This window comes from Cynara cardunculus (genome assembly GCF_001531365.2).
Source record: "Cynara cardunculus var. scolymus isolate 2C chromosome LG 13, CcrdV1, whole genome shotgun sequence".
Taxonomy (NCBI): domain Eukaryota; kingdom Viridiplantae; phylum Streptophyta; class Magnoliopsida; order Asterales; family Asteraceae; genus Cynara; species Cynara cardunculus.
The window spans coordinates 32,852,629-32,876,265 of NC_037540.1; the positions used below are offsets into that span (position 1 = coordinate 32,852,629).

The following is a 23,637-nucleotide window of genomic DNA, read 5'->3' on the forward strand; positions in this document are numbered from 1 at the left end:
AGCAATGATTCCTACAACAATTAATTTTTCGGGAATGGATATCTTCAAGCCTTAAACTTAGAAATTGAATTAGAAACTCATGAACTTGATCTAGAATGGAAACATTATCAACTATAGAGAATTCAAAAAACTTAAAAGTTATGAACTTATCTGCCCTTTCTTCTATGTATTGTACTTGAACTCCAAAGAACTTCATATTTGTTTGGCTGACTGAATTGGTGTGTAGAGATTAGAAAGTCGATCAGAGAGTGAGTTCAAATTACATCCTCTTCACACTTATTTCTTTCAATGACTCTCTCATCGGTATTTTTACTTGTTAAAGGTGGCAAATCTTGCAAATCAGGATCTAAGATGTAGATGACTTTAAAAGTAGTGAGTAAGAATCCTTCCAATACAAGGAATTTGTAACCACAAGGGTGGTGCCTGATTAGTTTGAACTTGGAATCCAAAGGTTAAAAGTGTCTGGAGGTCTCGGGTTCAAATCCAAGGAGAAATAAAAATCCCCTTGTGGCCACGGAGGTTCAATTACGGTGACTCCGAGCTACCCGCAAAGCAAGTGGTCGTCCTGGGATTAATCGACTTACATAGCGGGTTGGATATCCAGGTTAATAAAAAAAGGAATTTGTACCATCAAAAATGATCAAGTTTGATTGGATCATTGCCTAACAATTTCATGGTGTTATGAATACTATCCATGATGCTAACTAATAATATCCTAAGATTATTAGAAAAGAAGATAGTAGAAGGAGAAAATTGCAGCAAAACAATTATTAGGACGTGATTTATCACTGTCCTTAGGATATTATTAGCCCCTACTAAACAAGGTTGTGGCTAATACACCCTAGGATTACCTAATCAATCAAACATATCGAACAACTAGATATGTTTATCAATGAGCATTCAGCAGAAATTGTATGAAATGAAGGATGATTAAGATGATAGAAAACGATGAGAGAATACACATATATAAAGGTTTGTGTCTATAACTGATTTGGATAAGGGAAACTAAAATTCAATTTTATCCAAACTAGAAATCAAGCAGATCCCAGGAAGCCACATGACTACTGCTATCTTTTGACCGTTTAATAAATGTGTAAAATTGCAGATAACAAGGCCAAATCTTCCTTAACTCATCTAATCTCTTAAACAATTCAATAAGATGTTTTAGAGAGCTTTTAAACTAAAGAAGATTATGTCACTCTTGCTATATGGGACTAAGTGAGATGCCTTAAGATTCATATATATAGCTCCTAATACAAGTAAAATTTCACTATACTTTCTATGTGAGACAAAATCCCTCTATGAAAACTATATATACAATATAGACCTGATTAGATTAGCCTATTTTTCAAGTTAGATTGGACGGATTAATAATTTGTATTTTATATTCTTGTATATATTTCAAGTTGACCATCAATTAGAAATAAAATAACAAAAAATAAGGGGCAACATGTAACTTGAAGAATCTAGAAGCATATTAAACGGAATATTATCAGAAGATCATCCATGAAATCGTGTCAAATCTTCCAGTCTCGATTTTCTACCAGTTTAGTTCTCTTAACCAACTATATAATAGTACTACTATATTGGTACTTCTCCCACTACAAGAGAACTCCCCAACTACCCACAAAACGTGCTGCATTTCTCCAAGACGGATTAAGAAATGGTGGGTGGGAAATGGTGGTGCTTTAGTGATCGGAGCTCCGGGGACGATGTGGCTGATCTTGACCCGATACTTCTGGTGAGTGGCGTAGGTGGTACTATTCTGAACTCGAAGCCAAAGAGTTGGTTTGGGCTCACCACCCGGGTTTGGGTCCGCATCCTTCTTGCTGATTTGGAGTTTCGAAAGAGAGTCTGGTCCCTTTACAATCCCGACACTGGTTCAGCCTCTTTCTCGCTAACTTCTTTATAGTTATTATGGTGTTACTTGAATTTTCATTTTGAATTGGGTTTAAAAGGATAACATCTTGCAAGTGATTCGTCAAATATAAGGTTACATTTTACACGACCAATTTTCTGATTTTGGGGTGCTTTTCTTCTTTCGGTTTATTGGGCGTTTACAAGAATAAGCAGGATAATGGGTGAATGTGATGATCGCTTTCTTGGTGGCCGAAACGAAGGTTAAAGCAGCCGCATAAGCAGTTCAGTTTTAAAATGTTGAAATCAATTTTTTTATACAAAACTTTCTATCATTTCATTAATACTCTGAAAGGATTGGAATTGGAAAGATTACCTCCAAGCTGTGAAATATGAATTGATGAACACAAGAAATCGAGGCGGTAGTTTCAGTGGAGGAGGAGGAGGAGGAGAAAAGTGAGAGTGATAGCAGAAGAGAGAGCAACGGTTGGGCAAAAGGTGTTTTTGGAGCCATGGGATTATCATTAAGCAATGATCAAACTCCTCTATATAAAGCTAACCAAATAAAACGTTTAAGCTCGTTACTCCAAAATTAAACACCTGCAAGCTATATTAACTGACAATTTGATGGGGGATGCTTAACATCTAGGCGAGCAATTAAGCAAACCTGAGAGGGGATCTTTAGAACACTTCATATTGGTAATTGATAACAGCCTTCATTAGTCTGAAAATGTAAACTTGAATTGGTTTTTGTTGCATATTGACCCCTACATTCATGTCTTTGTGGTCCTTAAAATGGAGTTGGGAAAATTTTCTCAATATGCTAAAAGTTCCGTTACATTTAAAATGCTCAAGTCGTGTCCTTATCGGCACGAGTTTGAATTCTTTTTCCTTTTGGAAATTTGTGTAATAGAAGTCTGATGGTTTGTTTAGAGATACTTGATAAATCAAAATGGTGATGAAATGTTTTTATTTGGAATATGAGAATTTTGTTAATTGGGAGAAGCTCATGTGTTTTGGATTTTCAGGCTACACAGAAGCATTGGATGATAGTTCTGATATTGTGGTTCCACAAGATGATTATGGACTTTATGCGATTGATATTTTGGATCCCTCATTTGTAAGTATAGTAGCATCATATATTCTGTTTGGCTATATTCAAGCAAGAATATAGAAGCCTTCATGTTCCGGGAGGTAGAGTGAGTGAGAATTTCGGTTTCAAGGGAAGCAAAATTGACCATGAATGGCTTAATTATGCCATGATATGGTGAACCGATTCCTCATCATGTCTACAGGTTCAATTTTGACAAAAATGGGGGCCTTCTTGTATATTCATATATAATATTCATATTTTTTGTCGTTTCAGTGGATAAAATGTTTACACATGACGGATGTGTACCATTTTCATGACATGATCGATATGCTTGTTAAGTGTGGATACAAGAAAGGAACCACACTGTTTGGATTTGGATATGACTTCCGACAAAGCAATAGGTAGTTCACTTTTGCTTTTAGGTATTAGGGTGCGTTTGGTATGCAGGACAGGATGGGACATGATAATACACATACTTGTCTCTCTCACATTTGGCACGACAGTAGACAGGCACAAGACCCAAGTGGGACAAAAATGCATTTTTTTTGTCAAAGATGGGACAAGATTGGTATAATACTAAACTACCCATATCAAATTAAAACCCTAAAACCTTCTAGAATTCTTTCACCCGTCTACCTCACTCTTGCCCGTCCAAGCGTGTCCAGTCCCGTCCCTATACCACGCACCTTAACAACTGGCCTACCTAGGTCTTTTTGATCAATGGTATCAGTGGATCTTTACAACCTTTAGTTTGTGATTTCAAGTCTCCTTAGACACATCAGTGTGTTAGTTTGTTGACCGTTCTATAAAAAAACTAAAAGAATATAACAAAAGTCCTAGAGACTAAGCATCACTTTTACTGTATTGTTGGCAGAATTGACCAAGCGATGGATGGCCTCAAGGAAAAGCTGGAGACTGCATATAAAGCTGCGGGGGGTAGAAAGGTCAACCTTATATCACACTCGATGGGTGGATTGCTAGTGTCGTGTTTCATATCGCTCCATTCTGATGTATGAACAATACAACCTGTAACCTGTTTTATACTTGTTCATTATGGATATCTGAGGAATAAACTTCATAGTGCCATGAAGGACATGACCAATCGTCTACTTGCCATAGGTATTCTCCAAGTATGTGAAAAAGTGGATAACTATCGCAACCCCTTTCCAAGGTACATTGCTTTTCTCTTTTTGTTGATGTACCTGGTTAAACGAAACCAAACAAGCCCAATATATCCCACCCTGAGATGGAGTTTTGGAGAGGGCGGGGAGATGTACGCTGACCAGACATTTATCCAAAAGAGTAGCGTGAATGTTTCCTGGAAGGCCCTTGACTTGTAAAAAGTGTGCAAAAGAGAGAAAGCAGATATGGTGTGCTTTACATGCTCTAATAAGTGCTTGTTATTACCGAAATTCAAATTACTACGATATTATTCTCGGACAACTATCATCCGTTTCTACCACCTTGACTATAATTTATCTGTTTTGTAGTTTCCATCTTCGATTATTCTTGTCAACTAGAAAAATTAAAGGAGAATAAAAAGAGATACCTGGTGCACCTAAGCTACTCCGCTTTGCAAGGTTGGAGAGGGAAGTCATTATCCAAAATATTCCCTTTGCATATTGCAAAGACATATTTATGAATAGAACTCTTGATTTATGCTCAGAAAGAGTAACCTTACCACCATAAATAGTGAACAAACCAAAGGGAAAACAAAACGGAACTTGTACATGAATTGTTTTGGTAAAGATATTATAACATAATACATGGTGCATTATGGTATTTCTATGGACCTTCCGACCAATTGTTTCACCGGTTGTATTGCTCTTAATTTCTCCTTGCAACATTCTTTTTCCTCTTAATGCCGATTGTTTTTATTATTTTAAGAAACAATCTTCTTGATGTTATAAATGCTTCTTTTTTGGTTTCGATACCTCAAATACAATTATATGTGGTTAAGAAATCCAAGAAGAAATCATCACTGAAAGTTTACATATAAGGGTAGACCTCAAGATTTCTATGTTCATTTTAGCCATGTATGTCTGATATTTACTTTAATTTATATTTGAATAAATGGTTAAATGATTTGTTAAATTGCATCTTAAGTCATCTAGGTTGACCAGTGTTTAGTATTTGGTGAAAAGCCCCTCCTTTTGTTATGCAAATTTCACACTGCTTGAATATTTGTCACTTTCACGGGTGTAGATGTTCAAAGATTAGCGATTTCCGAAACCATAGACAAATTTAATATCCTCCAAGTTTAGTAATGATGTACACACACACGTACATGCATGTGTACATAGTTGTTAAAAGTGTGCCTGAGGCACGCCTAGGCTCTGAGGCCCATAAGGCTCAAGGTCTAGGCTCACTATATATACACAAACCTTAAACTTCTCCCTCACGACTTACACTTTGAACCCTTTTCCCTTCTGCCGCTATCGAAGTATTACTGGTTGTTGCATTGGAGCTTGTACGGTTATACCTGCTACTAAACTATTTGAGTTGTGTGTGTGTGTGTATATATATATATATATATATATATGGGGCACATTCACGGAGTACTTTGTGATAACCATGAGATCCAGTCTCAACCACAAATCAAAGGATAAATTAGCAAATTAATAATTTTGGTAATTTTGACTTAATGGGGATAACACAATGTGATACCCACTGTGATCACCGTGATGGATTCGTGAAGTGGGGATAACATATTGTGATCACCTTATCAATATATGGGTTTCAAGATATAGGATAACACATTGTGGTAATTGTAACTGCTTCTTAAACCGACTCGATCAACATATGGGTTTCAATATATGGATAGCAATGTAATCACTGGAACTCTATTGTAAACCCACTCGATCAACATATGGGTTTCAAGATATGGGATAATTACTACCACGATAACCCACTCGATCAATTGTGAAAACGTCACCGTAAACCCATGGCCTGAAAATGATTTAACTTTGACATCGATTGGCATTTTGCAAAACAGTGTGTATGGATAGAGACGTGAAGAGACGGTGACTGGAATATGGTATTGGGGGAGAAAGAAGATGGTGAAGGGGATGGATATGGGGTGGTTCTATCGGAGTTGGGAGGGAGGCGGCGGTTCATATTGGATCTCACGGTTGTCACAAATTACGGAGTTCTCAATTGATTAGGCTCTTATATATATATATATATTTGATAAGATGACTTCTTGCATTCCTTAGGCTCGTGCCTTACTCCTAGCTCCTAGGCCTCGGGAACCCTTAGGAGTATTCACAAGGCTCACTAAAGTGATGCACCTTGGTTGAGGCGCCTTTTTGGGCCCAGGCGCATCTCATAAAGAACGCAATGCCTATTTTGTCTGCTTGACCTTTTCTAAGCGGAGCCAGAATAAAGCGCCCATAAAAAAAGACACTTACTGTTTGCTACTGATTCAACACACTGCCACTATACTGTCCGAGTTGACACTGTTATTGCCTCTCGAACCATAATAATAATATTTGTTCAGATCATTGAATCATTTATGTCTCTTGTATCTCTTGCTATTGAAATATCTTCAATTTTTATTTCTACACACGTCTTTTTTTCGGGGGCCTGCAGCCATTTTGTGCCATAGGGGTTACATCCTGTAGGAAAGTTAATAGTATACCACTTCTGTTTCGAGGCCAGGAGCATTCACAAGGCTCACTAAAGTGATGAGCCTTGGATAAGGCGCCTTTTTGGGCCTAGGTGCATCTCATAAAGAGTTATGAAATACCTAGTCAAACCGTAATATTAAATAAGTTTTGTCATCTTTCATCTCCTATAGACTTCTTTAGAAATGAGTTATTAATTAGATGACATAAGTCAAACTGTAATATTAAATTCCCAATCCTTAGAACTTCAAGTATCCTTCTCTATAAATACATAGACCTTAAATTTCTCCCTCACGACTTACGCTTTAAACCGTTTTCCCTTCTGCCTCTATCGAGTACTACCCGTTGTTGCATCGGAGGCTTGTACAGTTGTACTTGTTGCTAAACCCTATTTGAGTTGTGTGTAACTATATATATGAGGTGGCTATAACCTCCTTTTTAATCAAATCCATCAAATTAGCTCAATCTATCGGTTTTGATGGGTTCTTCGCCCCGGGGGGGGGGGGGGGGAGGGGTCTTCATAAGAACCTCTCTACCCTTTGAGATAAAGGTATGGTCTGCGTACATCCTACCTTCCTATAGCCTACTTTTTTGTCGGATATACAGTATTCGTTTGGTTTATAGTCAAAGCGTTCAAAGCAAGTACCTCATTGTCTTTCAATGCTTCTACAAACAACTCCACTCTCCTAGATGGACCATAAGTTTCCATCTTGACCGAATCTTCTCCATTTTCTGAATAGTTTCTCCAAACCACAAGTTTAGGTTGCTTTTTTCATTTGAATTCGGGATTAGATAGCATCTCGTTAATCGATGCGCATTCAACCAACTGAAAACACAAGTGAGAACCAAATCACTTTCTGATGGATTTTATTTTATAGGTAATTATTTTTTCTTCTGAACTTGAGTTCTTTTATAGATTTATGTATGTAACTTTAACATCAAGGTTTTCAAGAAGCATTACTAGTGGATGCATAGACCACAACCACATCGACACAAACAAGTAGCTTTCAAGTCCTTCCACAAATAACAGTTAACAAAGAATCATTGGTGCATCCAGGGGCACCTGATACACATTTACCTAAATGTTAGGTTGCTCAAAAGTACTTGGTACTCCCGACAATGCAAAAGAAGAGATATGCTTTTTGGATAAACAAAATGTCCCAAGGTAAGGAATAATTCAATGGATTTGAATAAAAAGGTAATTATAACCACTTTTTTTAAATACTTTAACTTTTTAAATCGAAAATCAGTGAAATACAACAAAAATTGGAGCAAAACAGATTACACTAAAAATTTTGTTTATTTTTTGATTTACAAAATTAAGAGGAAATATTTGTATTTTTCAAAAGAGGTGGTTATGACCACCTTTATAATCAAATCCATTGAATTATTCCTTACCTTGGACCAAATTGGTTATTCGAAAGTTGCAAGCTTATCTCTTCTTTTGCATTGTAGGGAGTAGCAAGTACTTTTGAGCAACCTAATATTTAGGTATATGTGTGTCAGGTGCACTCGGATGCATCAATGATTCTCTGTTAATTGTATTACAGTTTGTGCAAGGACTTGAAAGCTACTTCTTTGTGTCGAGGTGACCTATACACGGTAATGTTTCTTGAAACCTTGATGTTAAAGTTACATACCCAATATCTACGAAGAACCCCAAGTTCAGGAAAATATTGCAACTTGAAGAAAAAATAATTTCCTACAAAATAAAATCCATCAGAAAGTGGTTTAGTTCTCTTGTGTTTTCAGTTGGTGGAAGGCCCATCGATTTACAAGATGCTACCTAATCCCAAATTCAAATGAAAAAAACAACCTGAAATTGTGGTTTGGAAAAACTATCCAGAAAATGGAGAAGATTTGGTCAAATTGAAAACTTATGGTCCATCCGGGAGTATGGAGCTGTTTGTAGAAGCAATGAAATACTTGCTTTCAACACTTTGACTATAACCAACCAAATCCAGTATATACTACACAAAAATAGGATCTAGAGAGGGTAGGATGCACTTAGATCATACCTCTATCTCAAGGGGTAGATGTTCTTTTGAAGACCCCCTGCAGTTATTCCTTACCTTGGGACCATGTTGGTTATTGGAAAGTTGCAAGCATATCTCTTCTTTTGCATTGTAGGGAGTAGCAAATACTCTTGAGCAACCTAATATTTAGGTATATGTGTATCAGGTGCACCCGGATGCATCAACGATTCTTTGTTAACTGGATTACAGTTTGTGGAAGGACTTGAAAGCTACTTCTTTGTGTCGAGGTGGTCTATGCATCAACTGGTAATGTTTCTTGAAACATTGACGTTAAAGTTACATACATAATATCTACAAAAAAAAAACCCAAGTTTAAGAAAATATTGTGACTTGAAAGAAAAATTAATTACTTGTAAAATAAAATCCATCAAAAAGTGATTTGGTTCTCACTTGTGTTCAGTTGGTTGAATGTCCTTCTATTTATGAGATGCTACCTAATCCTGAATTCAAATGGAAAAAACAACCTAAAATTGTGGTTTGGAGAAACTATTCAGAAAATGGAGAAGATTCGGTCAAACTGGAATCATATGATCCATCTGGGAGTGTGGAGCTCTTTATAGAAGCATTGAAAGACAATGAGGTACTTGCTTTAAACACTTTGTCTATAAACCAAACGAGTCCAGTATAACCCACACAAAAGTCGAGCCTAGGGAGGATAGGATGTACGCAGACCATACCTCTATCTCAAGGGGTAGAGAGGTTTTTTTGAAGACCCCCCAGGGGGCTTGCGATAAAAAAGGAGATGCTTTGAATATAAAGAGCACCAAATGTATATGCCTGAGATCTTGTTGTGGATGCATTTTATCTTAGACTTTTGCAAGTTAGTAAATTCCTTTCAAAAGTCAACTTTTCCATATTGGTGTTAACATGGTTTTATCTCAACCACAAGGGTGGTGCCTGATTGGTTTGAGCTTGGCTCCAAAGGTCAAAAGTACCAGGAGGTCCCAGGTTCAAATCCAAGGAGGAATAAAAATCCCCTTGTGGCCACGAATGTTCAAATGCGGTGACTCCGGGCTATCTGCAAAGCAGGTGGTCTCCCTGGAATTAGTCGGCTCGTATAGCGGGTTGAATATCTAGGTTAATAAAAAAAAACATGGTTTTATCTCTGGAATCTTGAGATAAAGATGGACTATTTTGCCTTTATATGCATGCTATTGTTTGAGGTTTCTGGAAAACCTCTTCTCAAGGGGATATGGTATTATAGGATTCCTTGAGAAAAAAATTTTCTTTGTTCTTTTTGAAGAAGACAGATTGAAATGTTTTGGCATGATGATCATAGGGTTCGCCAATCGAACATGTGCTGCAAAAGTTTGTTTTCTTTTTTATATAGGTTTGTCAAACAAAGTTTTATCCTCACTTGGAACTTTGAACATCATGATTTGATATAGTTTTTCAATCGAGATTGTGGTCTTAGTGTAGATTACTGGTTCAGTCAAAAAATTGTGTACTGCTGCCTCTATCCCAAAAACGAGCCCACATTTGACTTTTGAGGGTCAATGAAAGGATTTGTTGACTTGAAAAAATCGATCATGATAGCTGATTATATAGAGTATTAAATTGGATCATTATTAAAACTATAAAAACTAAAAAAATATCTTGTCTAATTTGAAATTTAGAAATTATCAGGGTTGGATCTCTAAAATTTCAGCTTGGGGGACGAAGGTGGCTGGATATATTTCCCGGTTGGGTTTGCCCAATGTGGTTGGGACTTGTTGTGGTTGACTTTAGAAGTCATAAGTTCAAACGCAGCATTTGCATAATGCTTGTAAATTGCAAGGGGTGCAATTCTTGTTTTCCACAATTCAGCACTGCCTTTCTTGTTTTCAAGTTCTTTTTTAAATACACATCTTATTTTTCTATTTCTGCAATTTTTTTGAGAGAGTTTTCTGCTTTTGTCTGCACTTTGCACAACTATCTTTTGATTTTGCTGTTTGTTGGCTAAGTTCACTTGTTCAACTCTGGCAGCTAGAATATAACAAGAAGACTATACCATTACCGTTCAATTCTTCTATATATGCATGGGCTTCTTCTACACGCGATATGCTCAACAACGTTCAGCTCCCCTTAGGGATTGCTTTTTACAACATCTACGGAACATCAATGGAGACACCGTTTGACGTGTGGTATGTTAGTGATCTTTTAACTTGTTTCATCAAATGGATTACAAATTGGCATAGAGCTGTATATTTTCAACACCACACTCGATCCTTTCATCAGAGCAATACTAATAATAATAATGATTATATGTTTTGTGTTTTCTGATTGGAATGTGTGCTTGCAGTTATGGTTCAGAAACCGACCCAATCAAAGACCCATCTGAGATATGCCATACAATGGTAAGCAGTGTTATTATAACCGTTGAGATCCTATATGTATTTCTGAAACCATGCATATTCATTGATGAAGAGATTCCTTCCGAGGCTTCTCTATAAGGGAAATATGTAGATTGTTGTTCTTATTTTAATTTTATTTTGTACAGCCTGAATACTCATATGTGGATGGAGATGGAACAGTCCCTGCCGAGTCTGCAATGGTACTAATCCTACCTTATATCATGTGTGATGTGTGTTACTTTATATTCCCCCTTCCTTCCAAATAATCTAGACTTCGTTTTTGAGGTCAAAATCTTCAATCTTTGACTTCAAATCCAATACTCAATTTTCATAATTCTCAACAAGTGATGACCCAGTTTTGCTGAACATCATATTACACGTGGAAAAAGTCGGTGTTAGATCTCTAAAGGTCAACAGGTGTTCTTTTTATCGATTGGAAGGAGTATTTGTTGTTTTGCATAAAAGATTGTATAAATTAAATTGCCAATGGTCTTCATGGAGTTAGCAGCTTTCCCCTTTTGGGATTTGCCTGGCTTGTTTATTTTGGTTCTTTATTGCAAAACTGAATTGGCATCTACATGCGTACAGGCGGATGGATTTGCTGCAATAGAAAGGGCGGGAATCCCTGGTGCTCACCGGGCACTACTAAGAGATGAAACAGTATTTCTATACTTACGAAAGTGGTTGGGAATTGAAGAACAGGCGAGCACACGTGTTAAGACCTCAAAAGTTGTCGATGGTGATTCAACTTGAAGTCTTTATGTATTTATTGAAGGTGATACTTGTAGTCATGTATCTTTTAGTGATTCATGATGGTAAGAAGGCAAAGGGATTGTTAAGTTATTGATAAAGCTGTGGTTTATGTTAAGTATTACGTCCAAAATACGAGTTCACTTCATGTTGAAACCAGTTGGTAATGACTGGCTGAATCTTTGGAGGCGTTTGGTTCAGCCAAATTCAAAGGAAACGGAATGATCAATTATATCAACTCAATTTCTTTGACAGATTTAGTTTGTGAAACGGATGGAATTGCCAAATTCCTTTACCGAAAGGAATTCGCAATTCCTCCTGGTACACCATGGGATTTGATTCCATTTTTTTCATTTTTAGTTAATTGTTAAATATAGTAAATTCGGGTTTTACTTTCATGTTTGTAGTTTTGAGTTTTCCTTAATTCGGTTCCTTATCTTTGTATATACCGTGTAATCTTTTATTTCATAATGTACGCAAAGCTTCCATGTTACATGGTATTAGATCCCCTTCTTCCTGTGATAATAAACCCTAGTCGTGGGACTTCAGTTCCTGAACCCTAACCGTCGACGGTTCCTCGACGGAACTACGAGACCCTAGACACCGTCGGAACCACCTGAAACCCTTGGTGGACCCTAGACCCCCCTCTCCACCGTCGATAGGCGGCTCAGCTACCGAGGTCGTGCCACAGACAGTTGCTTGTTTTGTTTTTTCCCCTTTTTTTGTTTGTGATTCTCCATCTATCACAACACCATAAATATTGCAACTCTTAGTATTCGGTCAGACTTAGCAAACTCTTCATGACGAAACAATTCCGGTTCAACAAGACACATCCACTAATTTTACGGGTCTGGGTATAATCAGTTTTTCGGTTATTTCGAAGATTCTGGTTAAAATGGGCTCCACCAATTGGATTCGGTGGGTGGAGTATGTTTGATTGTCTGTCCAAACTGGGCTAGACAGTCTGGAAATTGTGGTTATTTGAGTGTGGAGTGTCGACCCTCCAAATCTTAGAAGCCTGTAATGGAAGCTCAACGATAGTGGTATTCGAATTGCCAGATTAAATGCAACTGTAACACCACAAAAACTTGGGAAATAGCAACTTATAAAAACCTTTGTATTCAATTATAAAACACGAACTTTAACACACAAGGGAAGTATGTCGGTTAAATACAAGTATGACAAACGGATTTAGAGTTACAACCTACTAATCTAATATCGAGTTGATCTAAATTTCACTCAGATGTTACTAAGCCATCAAAAGTTACTCTTTCATCTCGCAAGAAGTCCCAAAATTGACATCCAACCAGTACTTCTAAAGAGCACCCAACATCACGCCATAAACGTGGGACCTAATATACATGTCGACAAGAAAATGTGTTAGGTTATGCCTAGTGAGCTTAGACAATTTATCTTGTGGGTTAAAACAATAGTATAGAAAGAAGAAATTCACGTAATAAATGCCCGCAACGATAATTAGTCTAAAAATGTATCAACCCAAAAATGTCCGGATAATAGCAATCTTTACAACATGAACATCAAGTTACATCTCACGTTCTATGACGCTGGTGTACACCCATTCGTGATGTCACCTCAAGTCTCCAACGTCTTTAGTGTCTGCTCCAACGAGTTTCACCTCAAAGTTAATGAATTTTAATACCCATTCACGAATGATGTCACTTCAATGATTTCATTCGACCTTTAAAATATGTACATTCACAACATTAACTGATTTTGACCATGAAGGTTGCAAACTGGATAGAAAGAGCACTTCTGGATCATGTCAATTCTTAGGTGCCAACTAGTCAGTTGGACTTTGAAGAAGCAAAAGTGTGTTTCTACTTCTTCTGCTGAAGCAGAATACGTTGCAGCAGCTAGTTGTTGTTCACAAGTTTTGTGAAAACACAACTTTCAGACCATGGGTATACGTTTAATAAAGTCCCTATCAACTGTAATTCCAAAAGTGCGATTGCAATAACTGCTAATCCAGTTCAACACTCGAAGACCAAACACATCGATATCAGGTATCATTTCATTAAAGATAATGTAGAAAAATGATTAATTGAGATGCATTTTGTGTAGACTGATTTCCAACTTGCTGATATTTTCACAAAACCTCTCGATGAGAAAAGTTTTCATTTTTAGCAAGCAAGGTTGGAATGTTTAATCTGTCTGTATAAAATCTAATCCATCTTTCTAGGGGGAGCTAGAGCTTAACTGTTTTTATTTGTATTTGATCATTTTTGTGCTTAATTGCAAAGTACTAATCACTTGTTCGAGTTTTTCTGAGAAATAACTTTTAGGGGGAGTTCATCAAATCATAAACATTTGATTTATCATGCTTGTTAGGTGTAATATTTGGTATAATTATTTTGTTTTAAAGTGTATGTATATATATATATATATATATATTTATGGAGGTGGAGGTGTGTGTATATAGAGATTTATTTTATTATAAATCTTGTGAAAAGAGGGGGAGTCGGCTGAAGGTAGCAAGATTCCCAAAATTTCTATGTATAGCAAATGGGGTTCAGATGAAAAAGTTTTACACTCTTTATAATAGTAAAGTCTCCTTATAGTATCATCCGAATTTGGCAGAAGAAGAAGAAGAAGAGAATTCAAAACTAGGATATTCGGTTCTAAGGTGAGTGTATTATTCACTCGTTTGTACATAATTCAATTGTTGTTGGAACTGGTTTATTATGAATCTTATTATATATCGTGCGGATTCCACTTAAACCGGACAAGTGCTATCCGGGTTCTACCTAAACCGGACAAGGGTTGACTGGATTTGCCTTAAACCGCTCAAGAGGCAACCGGATATCTCCTTAAATCGCTCAAGTATTAAGCGATTTATACTTAAATCGCCCAAGTATTTTCCGGTTTAGAGCTATACCGCTCAAGCGTTATGCGGATTTGTCCTAAATCACCCAAGTGTTAAGCGGGAAAACTTAGAAATATAAAGTTCCATGTATTGTCCGAATTAGATATCCAGACAATGTTGTCCGGATTGTATCTCCGGATGGTTGTTCGGATTTCATATCCGGTTAATCTTGTTATTATTCCACATTCGATAGAGAGATGTAATGGTGGTGTAACCGCGAGAGAGATGTAATGGCGGTGTAACCACGAGAGAGATGTAATGGCGGTGTAACCGTGAGAGAGATGTAATGGCGGTGTAACCACGAGAGAGATGTAATGGCGGTGTAACCGCGAGAGAGATGTAATGGCGATGTAACAGCGAGGGAGATGGATAAATGTTTATGTCTGTACAGGTTTGATTCAAAACTGCTAGTTTGGAAAGTATGTTATCTGTTTGAGATTTGTACATTCACTAGACCTATTGGGTTTAACGCTCAGTTGTTGGACTAACCTGTTTTGCTAGTCATCATACCTCGCAGGATAAAGGCAAGGGGCAAATTTAGAATTGAAGAAATTAGTTGCTTATAAATGTATCGAAGAAAGTTTTTGTTAGTCTGTATTTTGTAAACAATATTACATTCTGTGACATGAGTAATATTATGTGAATTATCTGTATGTGGTAATTGTGGGTTGTTACAGTTGGTATCAGAGCCTTAGTTTAAGGGATCTGGGTATTTGCGAAATACTTAGACTTAAACTAGAAGTGCGGAAGTTATGATAATAGGTTTCACTGGGTCTATGAACATGGGAATATATTATAGCTGAACCTATTATGAGAAAAATAGATTATATATGACTGATATAATCTGAGTTATGGATAGATTTGAGGATGAATGTGTTATTATTTTTTGATTATGAGAATAATCATGTGTGTTTAAATGTGACAGAAAAACTTATACACTGAGAAATAACAGATAATCCCAATCAATTAGAAATGACCTCTACTGGTTATGGAAGAGGTCGGGAAAGTAGAAATGTGACTCAAGGGGAAGACCTGGAAAATGTGATGACGATAGAAACACGAAGTCGCAGCAGGGGTCGAGGAAGAGGTAGAGGTGCTAGACAAGAAACTCATGGGGAACAGGAATTGTCGGCCCAAGAAAGTTCAATGTCTTGCCGTGGTAAACGAAGAGCAAGGGGTGGATACAATGTTCCTGATCCCGGATACATTACTCAGGAAATGTTGGCAGCAGAATTGGGAAAGTTCCAAGAAAGTTTGGTGAATTTGTTGGGATGTACCGCCCAAAATAATCCAAAAGTAGTAAATTCCGATTATCAAGAGGAAGCCGGAGCTAGTTACCCGGTAACTAGTACATCTGTACCCCTTACTTCGTCTTCAGTACAAAAAGGAGGAGATATCAAGATGTTTCTTGCCTGTAAACCTCCTAAATTTTCTGGTGAGCGCGACCCTGTTAAAGCCATGTGTTGGCTTAAAGAGATAGAACCGAGTCTGCAAATTAGTAAAAGTGCAGAAGAGGACAAAGTCATGTTTGCTGTATCCCGTTTGAGATCAAGTGCTTTGTATTGGTGGGAAGTTCTATCCAGTTCAGATCCAAACATTTTGAAAAACATGTTGTGGGAAGAATTTGTGGTTAAGTTTAAAATGCAGTATTGTCCTGAAGCGGCAGTACGAAAGTTAGAAGATGATTTCCTTCGTCTTGAACAAGGAAATATGTCAGTCAGCCATTATACAGAAGTTTTCATGGAACAATCTCGGTTTGCTGAAGCCTATATCATATCTGAAAACAGTAAGGTAAGAAAGTATATATGGGGTTTGGAGGCAAATCTTCGATAGTATGTGATATCCAGGAATCCGACAACGTTTCAAGCAACAGTTGATGCCGCTGAAATTTTGGAGCAAGACATTAACCGACAACCACAAGAAAAGGTTGGAGAGAAAAGAAAGGGGGAAGTTACAATGACTGATTTCCGTATATCTTATCGAGGTAATCATATTTGTTTTGGTAAATACGCTCTGGCCGAAAATAGATTTTGAATCTTTGGCATAATTCATATATTCGGAATCGGCGAAATAGAACGTTTAGACTTATAAGGGATATAAAGAAATTCTTTGATTGGTTCTTCCCAAAGGAATGATCTATTTTATTTGACTGATGGAGCCAACAAACAATTAATTATAACAAATAAAAAAATATCTAAAACAATCTAATTTTTTAAATCAAAAATGAATCTTTGTATCAGTAAATGGAAATTCAATGTTTATGGAAAATTTAAATCGACCACTCTCAAGGTTTGCTGATAGAGCATGTACTCGATGTCACAAAATAGATCAGGGAAACTGCAATACAGAGTCACGAGTATGTTTTAAATATCAGGAACCAGGACATATAGCTCGAGACTGTCGGATGACGCGGAGATGTTTTACTTGTAATTCATCTCAACATGTAAACGCTGATTGTCCGCAAGCAAAGGGACGATGATCTGGTTTTGCTGGCGGTGTAACCGCGAGAGAGATGTAGAGAGATGTAATGGCATGTAACCGCGAGGGAGATGGATAAATGTTTATGTCTGTACAGGTTTGATTCAAAACTACTAGTTTGGAAAGTATGTTATCTGTTTGAGATTTGTACATTCACTAGACCTATTGGGTCTAACGCTCAGTTGTTGGACTAACCTGCTTTGCAGGTCATCATACCTCGCAGGATAAAGGCAAGGGGAAAATTTAGAATTGAAGAAATTAGTTGCTTATAAATGTATCGAAGAAAGTTTTTGTTAGTCTGTATTTTGTAAACAATATTACATTCTGTGATATGAGTAATATCATGTGGATTATCTGTACGTGGTAATTGTGGGTTGTTACATCAGGTATATCATTCTATATCTTTCTCTGAATATACATAGAAGAAGAAGAACTTCCGTTTATATAAAATGTTTTCCTAAATGTTTAAACCACTTCTTGAACTTAAACGATTTTCATTTCTAAGAAGTGTGAATTTTTAAATGATTTTGTTTTTTATTCTTTTTTGGAAACGAGTACTTTCTCTGAATAGGTATTTTCTTGAGACTATACTTGCATATTTTCTCTTTGTACATAATTCAATACATGTTTCAGCTATTCTTCAAATCATTATTATCTCTAAAATGAAAAATCGTTTTCGGTGATAATACGCTCGTTTGTATTCAATGTTGTTTTCTGAGCTTATTAGAAAATAATTTTTTCATTGATACATATTTTCTAAATTCTTTGATTGTATAAATCTGTAAATTTGTTCTTACAGATCTTCGTTCATTTCTTCCGACATATTTCTGAATAATTTGTTTCTGTATATCACTCCTTAATATTTGATCATGTGATTAATTGCAATATTTTTCTTGATCAATTTCATCAGATCCAATGTGCTGAATTGTAATAATATTTTTGAGCAGTCATTTGTGATCAAATGAGCTTACAATGTAACAATTTTAGGAGCAACTGAGAGCTTAACATAAATACCTCATGAACTATCAAAACCGATAGCCCTACCCAAGAGGACATCCATATCTGAGTGAGCTTAAATGAAAAATGGGTTTGTGTGCAGGGCTTAAAATGTAAATGAGGGGGGTAGTTGAAGTGAGTTAAAAGAATTGATGAGAGTTGTATCAGGATTAGAAGATTAAAAGAATCTTGATCTATCTACTATTATCCGGGCAACCACATAATCTGTTAGTTCGCAATTCTTTTGAGGCTAATATTGAAAAAGGCAAGCCCAGACCAACTCTTGTTAATAAACCCATCAGCTACTCATTTATCTCTTAAAAGATAACTGTTAAAATAACACTTTGGGCACACAACTCATAATCTATCGTTTTCTCATTTGGAGATAACTGATATTGAAAAAGAAGGATATATGTCTCCCCTTCAACTCCTATTGATCACGATTGAGTCTGATAAATTTATGTAGTCCATTCTATTTATCTTTTTGAGCTTAAATTGAAGCATTTGTTGCTTTATGAATGGTTGAAAGGAAATTTTTTCTTTTTTCATCCGATTTAGTTGGAGATAAGCGGACTCGAACCGCTGACATCCGCCGCAGGGTAAACCACCGCCGGGCTATTTCTTTGCAAAATTGTGTTAGATTTCATATGTGGCAATTCCGGCTTGACATGCCGCGAATCCTCTTGAAAGAGAGGGGTGCCTTCGGGAACGCGGACACAGGTGGTGCATGGCTGTCGTCAGCTCGTGCCGTAAGGTGTTGGGAGAAATAAATCAAAATTATAAATTGGAAGGCCTGTTCCTTGGAAGTCCTAGTGAGATGAACATAAAAAGAGTCTCATATATGAAGTACATTCATTGTATTGAATATATTTGTTATATTCCTAGGACAATCTTTTAAAAAAGATTCAAAACAGGTTCATAAGTTGAATCTGGTTCTTTCCCCGACCTTAATCTGAAAAGATTATATAAGCAGATTTGAAAAGATTTGCTTAACTTTTTATGAATTGACGGCATTCCTTAAAGTTCATTCATTTTGAAGTATGATGTAAATGCTCCCCATTTTCACCTTAAGGGGGACTTTATATTGAAAATGAATGAAGATGTTTGAGTTAATTTCTGAAGATCGGGGAGATGTTCAAAGTTTGAAAGGAGTTGATCAATAAGTGTTGATAATTGCTGAAGATTATCGTGTTGCAATATTCAAGGGGGAGTGAATGTGAAGATTATTTCTGCAATGAGTTTACTGGTTCTTAAAGGGAGAGATTATCAAAATGATAAATTCTTATCAAATTAAGGGGGAGTTAAAACTTTCTGATGCTGATCAAAGAGGGAGATTATTTGAAGTTTGTTGTTAAAGAGGAAGATTGTTTTTGTGCTGAAAAGTTATTTGGGGGAGATTGTTTAAAAGAGTTAAAGTTGTTAAAAAGCGTTAAATTTCAAATCTTGAAGATTTAAAGTTTCTGAAAGTTTTCTGAAGATTGTTGTTGTTCTGGACTTGAATCCAAAGGGGGAGACTGTTGGAACAAAAATGTTGTATTCAAGTCCTTATGCTTAAAATGTTTTATAATGCTTTGTATTGTTGTTTCCTTTTATAGAAGGTTAGTTTAGTTTCCTTTTATAGTAGGTGGTATAAATAGCTTGGTGTTGTTAGATTTGTTAGTGGGCTTTTAATCATTATTGAGAGTTAGATTGAGAGATTAGTGATCAAGAACATTATACTTAACATTTTGGAATACAAGCTGGCCGACTGATTCTATTCATCTATTTTGTTCTTGATTATCTTTGTATGAATTGATTGTTATGACTTAAATCTGGGATCACAAACATGCATAAGGGTTATAACATATTAACACTAAGCTTAACAATTTACATCATATAAAATTAAACAACTTCATCATGGTGCAAAACCAATGATTTAGGGAATACAGTTAATGTCTTGAGCTAGATCATGTCATCCACCCCATATACAGGCCAATGGGATGCAACACTTTGTGTTTTGAGGTATCTCAAGGTCATGTCAAGCTTAAGGTTACTTTATTCAGATCAGGGTTAATACGAGTGGTTGCTTTTACCTTAAGAAGGAGATGGTAGGATATCCGGTTTTCAGACACATATTAGGTTGGTTATCCCATTTCCCAGAGATCGACTTCAGGATACAACATTCTTTGGAGGAAATCTAGTTTCTTGGAAAAACAAGAACTAATATATTGTCTTCTAATCAAGTGCCAACTCAGATTATAGAGTAAATGCAAATGCGGCATGCAAAATGATGTGGGTATTGAGACTTGTAAGAGAAGCTTGGAGTATGTATTGAGAAAGCTTAGAGTATGTATATGTGACTTAATGAGACTATATTGTGATAACTGGTCTAGCATTCACATAGCCAAAAATCAAGTGTTACATGAGAGGACCAAACATATTGTGCCTGGAAAAACAAGAACCAACATGTTGTCTTATGATCAAGTACCAACTCAAATTATAGAGCTACGACAAATATGGCATGCGAAATGACATTGGTAAAGAGACTTGTAAGAAATCTTGGAGTACGTATTGAGAAAGCTTGAAGTAAGTATAGGCAACTTGATGAGACTATATTGTGATAACGTTTCAGCCATTCACATAACGAGTAATCAAGTATTCCATAAGAGGACCAAACATATTAAGCTTGGAAAAACAAGAACCAACATGATGTCTTCTAATCAAGTGCCAACTCAAATTATAGAGTTATGGCAAATGTGGCATGCATAGTGACGTAGGTGAAGGGACTTCTAAGAGATCTTGAAATACTTACAGGCGACTTGATGAGACTATATTGTGATAACCGGCCAGCCATTCACATAGCCAAGAATCAAGTATTCACTGAGAGAACCAAACACATTGAAATGATTTCCTTCTCATTCAAGATTGTGTTGTGGGAACACATACAGATCCTCTAATACACATCAGGACTGAGCATCAACTTGCAAACATTCTCAGGAAGTCATTGCGAATTACTTATGTTGATTTTATTTGTAGCAAGTTGGATATGATTAACATATTCACTTCAACTTGACGAGGAGTGTTAGATATAGTAAATTAGGAATCTGATTTTGTGTTGGTAATTTTAGGTTTTCCTTAATTAAGTCTCTCATATCTTTGATTACGTTCATTTCTACTAATACTGTTACCTAAATTTTCGTTATTTTTATTTCATGTTTCCTCTTACTATTATCATTACTAATACTAGCTATATATCCATACGACACAACGAACTATCAAATGTTATTATAAATGGAGGACAAGAATTTTGAATTGTTTTGATTTTTTTATTAATGGGGAAAGTGGGATAGGGGTTTTAGAACCGATGCCCTAGTTGTCCACTTAAAAATGAAATCGGATGCCAAAATTAGAACCATATGAAGTTATTTAAACCTTGTAAAATGATGGATTTAAACGTGCATGATTTCTTCAATATATTTGAAGTCTTTCCTAATTATCGCTAAGACGTTGTCGTTGTTAAATGTTGATATACTTCTTTGGCGGTTATATCGTTATCAACTTAGCAAGTTCAAAATTTAATCCGCTCTATAGTATTTGGTCAAAACTATTCGACTAATTCTAGCAACAAATGAAAACTTTGATCAATTCCGGTGTGAATCGTGTTTTCTTTTGTTCGGTTAGAAAAAACCGACTCCAAAGCTATGCTGCTAATTTCATAAAGAAAATATATGATTAGCTCATGAAGAGAACTACACATACCCAACTATCGTGGCATTCGTAATATTTCAATAACCCTCCAAATTCACGTGCTAATATTATGATTCTTTATGAAAGACTCATAAAACGCTTTCAGTTAGCAAGATTTTTGCACCTAAATACGTTTAAGCATTAGGTGGATCGAATTCCATTGGATATGAAAACTTTACCCGTGGGGGAGGTATGGGAACGCATATTTATTTTCATACCATAAACGGAGTCGGGGAGGCATTACCTGCCCCTACTTAGGCCCTGATTAATTTTTTTATTTTATTTAATATATTTATATAGTGTGTGTATAAATAAATTATATATACAAATTTATTATTAAATGATAAATATATTTGATTTTTAATATTGGTAATTAATTTAGTGACAATTTATTATAATTTTTATTGTAAAATATATTGTTTTTTACTAAACTGACGGGTTCCCAAAACCCGTCGGCAAATTCCTTTCCCTCAAGCCCGTAGAGGATTAGTCGGGGTCGGGGTAGAGGAATGTATTACTCGCTCCATTTCCATCCCTGGATTCCACCATATAGGTGCATCAAATACATATTTTAAATGCCTAAACCAACATCCTTATACAATAATACGTATATAATTGATAAATCAAATTCAATGGCATGTTACACAAAAATATGAACATGGTCAACTATACAACGTCACAATCTAAGGTGACATTTGTTTTTTAAGAAGTGTTGAAATCTGAAGTGTGATGCTGAAATCTAAATCAGTTAGACTGTTTTTACGTCTAAAGTCTAAAATCTGAATCAGTCAATAATCGGTAAATAACCCCTTATTTATCAAGAAATTAACTCATCTCAACATTGTATAATATTCACCCAAAATTCTATGTTTGAGGCTGCAAATGTATGCATCATACATATTGATAGTGGTATTTTTTATTGTCTAGAATTCTATATAGTTGTTGTATACAATGGTATCTATTTCTCAAATGGGTTTCTGTATTCTTGGATTTTCTCAAATAGGTTCCTGTTTTTTGTTTTTGGATTTTATCAAATGGGTTTTTGCATTTTTGGGTTTTCTCAAATGGGTTTCTCTTGGATTTTGGTTTTGCAATTTAAATTAATAACTTTTTTGATGTTGGAAAACCAGGTGCATCTTACTAGGTGTAACACTGGAGTGAATGATTCAATTCTTCAAAAGAACATAGAGTATGTTTGTAGAGCTGGGGCTGATTGTGGTCAAATCAATCAAAATGGTCTATGTTTTAACCCTAACACAGTCAAAGATCATTGCAACTATGTTGTTAATATCTTTTTTTTTTAAAGCTAAACTCTAATACACCGTGTCTTCTCAGGCACGACCACTGTGGTAATTTAGTTGTTGATTTTTTTTTGGATGATGGTAATTTACAGGGACATCTTCTACTATTAAACCATCATGCATACCATTAAACAATCAATTAAATACCTGATGCTAAGACCTCTTAATACACAAGGCAAGTTATGCTAGACCTCTTAGGGAAGGGAGGTTTTGGCTATGTATTACTTTAATAGTATTTGAAAATTGATGTCAAATTTTATGTTTTGAAAAAAAAAACACCATAGCTTAAGGATAACTCATGTGTTATATAAGAAAGATGAACCAAGTCTAATAGAAAATCTTGTTCACTGTTGGGAGTTGATTGTTTCATAGATAAAAAATGAGATTATATCATATCTTGTTAAATTTCTTTGTTTTTACAGAGAGAATTTGTTGTATACGATGTTTATTAGTTTATCCGGTGCCCTAAGTTCATATAGCTATGAATCAACATAAATACAGTTATAACTTTAATATATGGTTGAAAGGGGTATATGAAAAAGTTAAAGCACAACAGA

The 23,637-nt window shown here is 35.9% G+C and overlaps 1 protein-coding gene across 2 annotated transcripts; it reads left to right on the plus strand.

The window, feature by feature from the left end:
* Nucleotides 1-1,456: 1,456 nt before the first annotated feature.
* On the plus strand, nucleotides 1,457-12,086 carry LOC112525096 (phospholipase A(1) LCAT3). Of its 2 annotated transcripts, XM_025135051.1 has the most exons (11): nucleotides 1,457-1,880; nucleotides 2,886-2,977; nucleotides 3,224-3,351; nucleotides 3,825-3,960; nucleotides 4,070-4,121; nucleotides 8,758-8,858; nucleotides 9,013-9,192; nucleotides 10,578-10,735; nucleotides 10,894-10,948; nucleotides 11,092-11,145; nucleotides 11,534-12,086. In XM_025135051.1, the coding sequence occupies exons 1-11, from the start codon at nucleotides 1,664-1,666 to the stop codon at nucleotides 11,696-11,698; spliced, it is 1,338 nt and encodes a 445-aa protein (XP_024990819.1). In that variant the 5' UTR covers nucleotides 1,457-1,663; the 3' UTR covers nucleotides 11,699-12,086. The 2 variants fall into 2 exon arrangements, with proteins under 2 accessions (XP_024990819.1, XP_024990820.1); XM_025135052.1 differs by lacking the exon at nucleotides 9,013-9,192 and having other exon boundaries at nucleotides 11,534-11,845.
* Nucleotides 12,087-23,637: the final 11,551 nt, after the last annotated feature.

Coding starts and splice junctions, on each gene's coding strand:
- LOC112525096 (XM_025135051.1), top strand. CDS start 1,664: ATGGTGGGTGGGAAATGGTGGTGCTTTAGTGATCGGAGCTCCGGGGAC. Junction 3,352..3,824: donor GACTTCCGACAAAGCAATAG/GTAGTTCACTTT, acceptor TATTGTTGGCAG/AATTGACCAAGCGATGGATG. Junction 10,736..10,893: donor GAGACACCGTTTGACGTGTG/GTATGTTAGTGA, acceptor GTGTGCTTGCAG/TTATGGTTCAGAAACCGACC.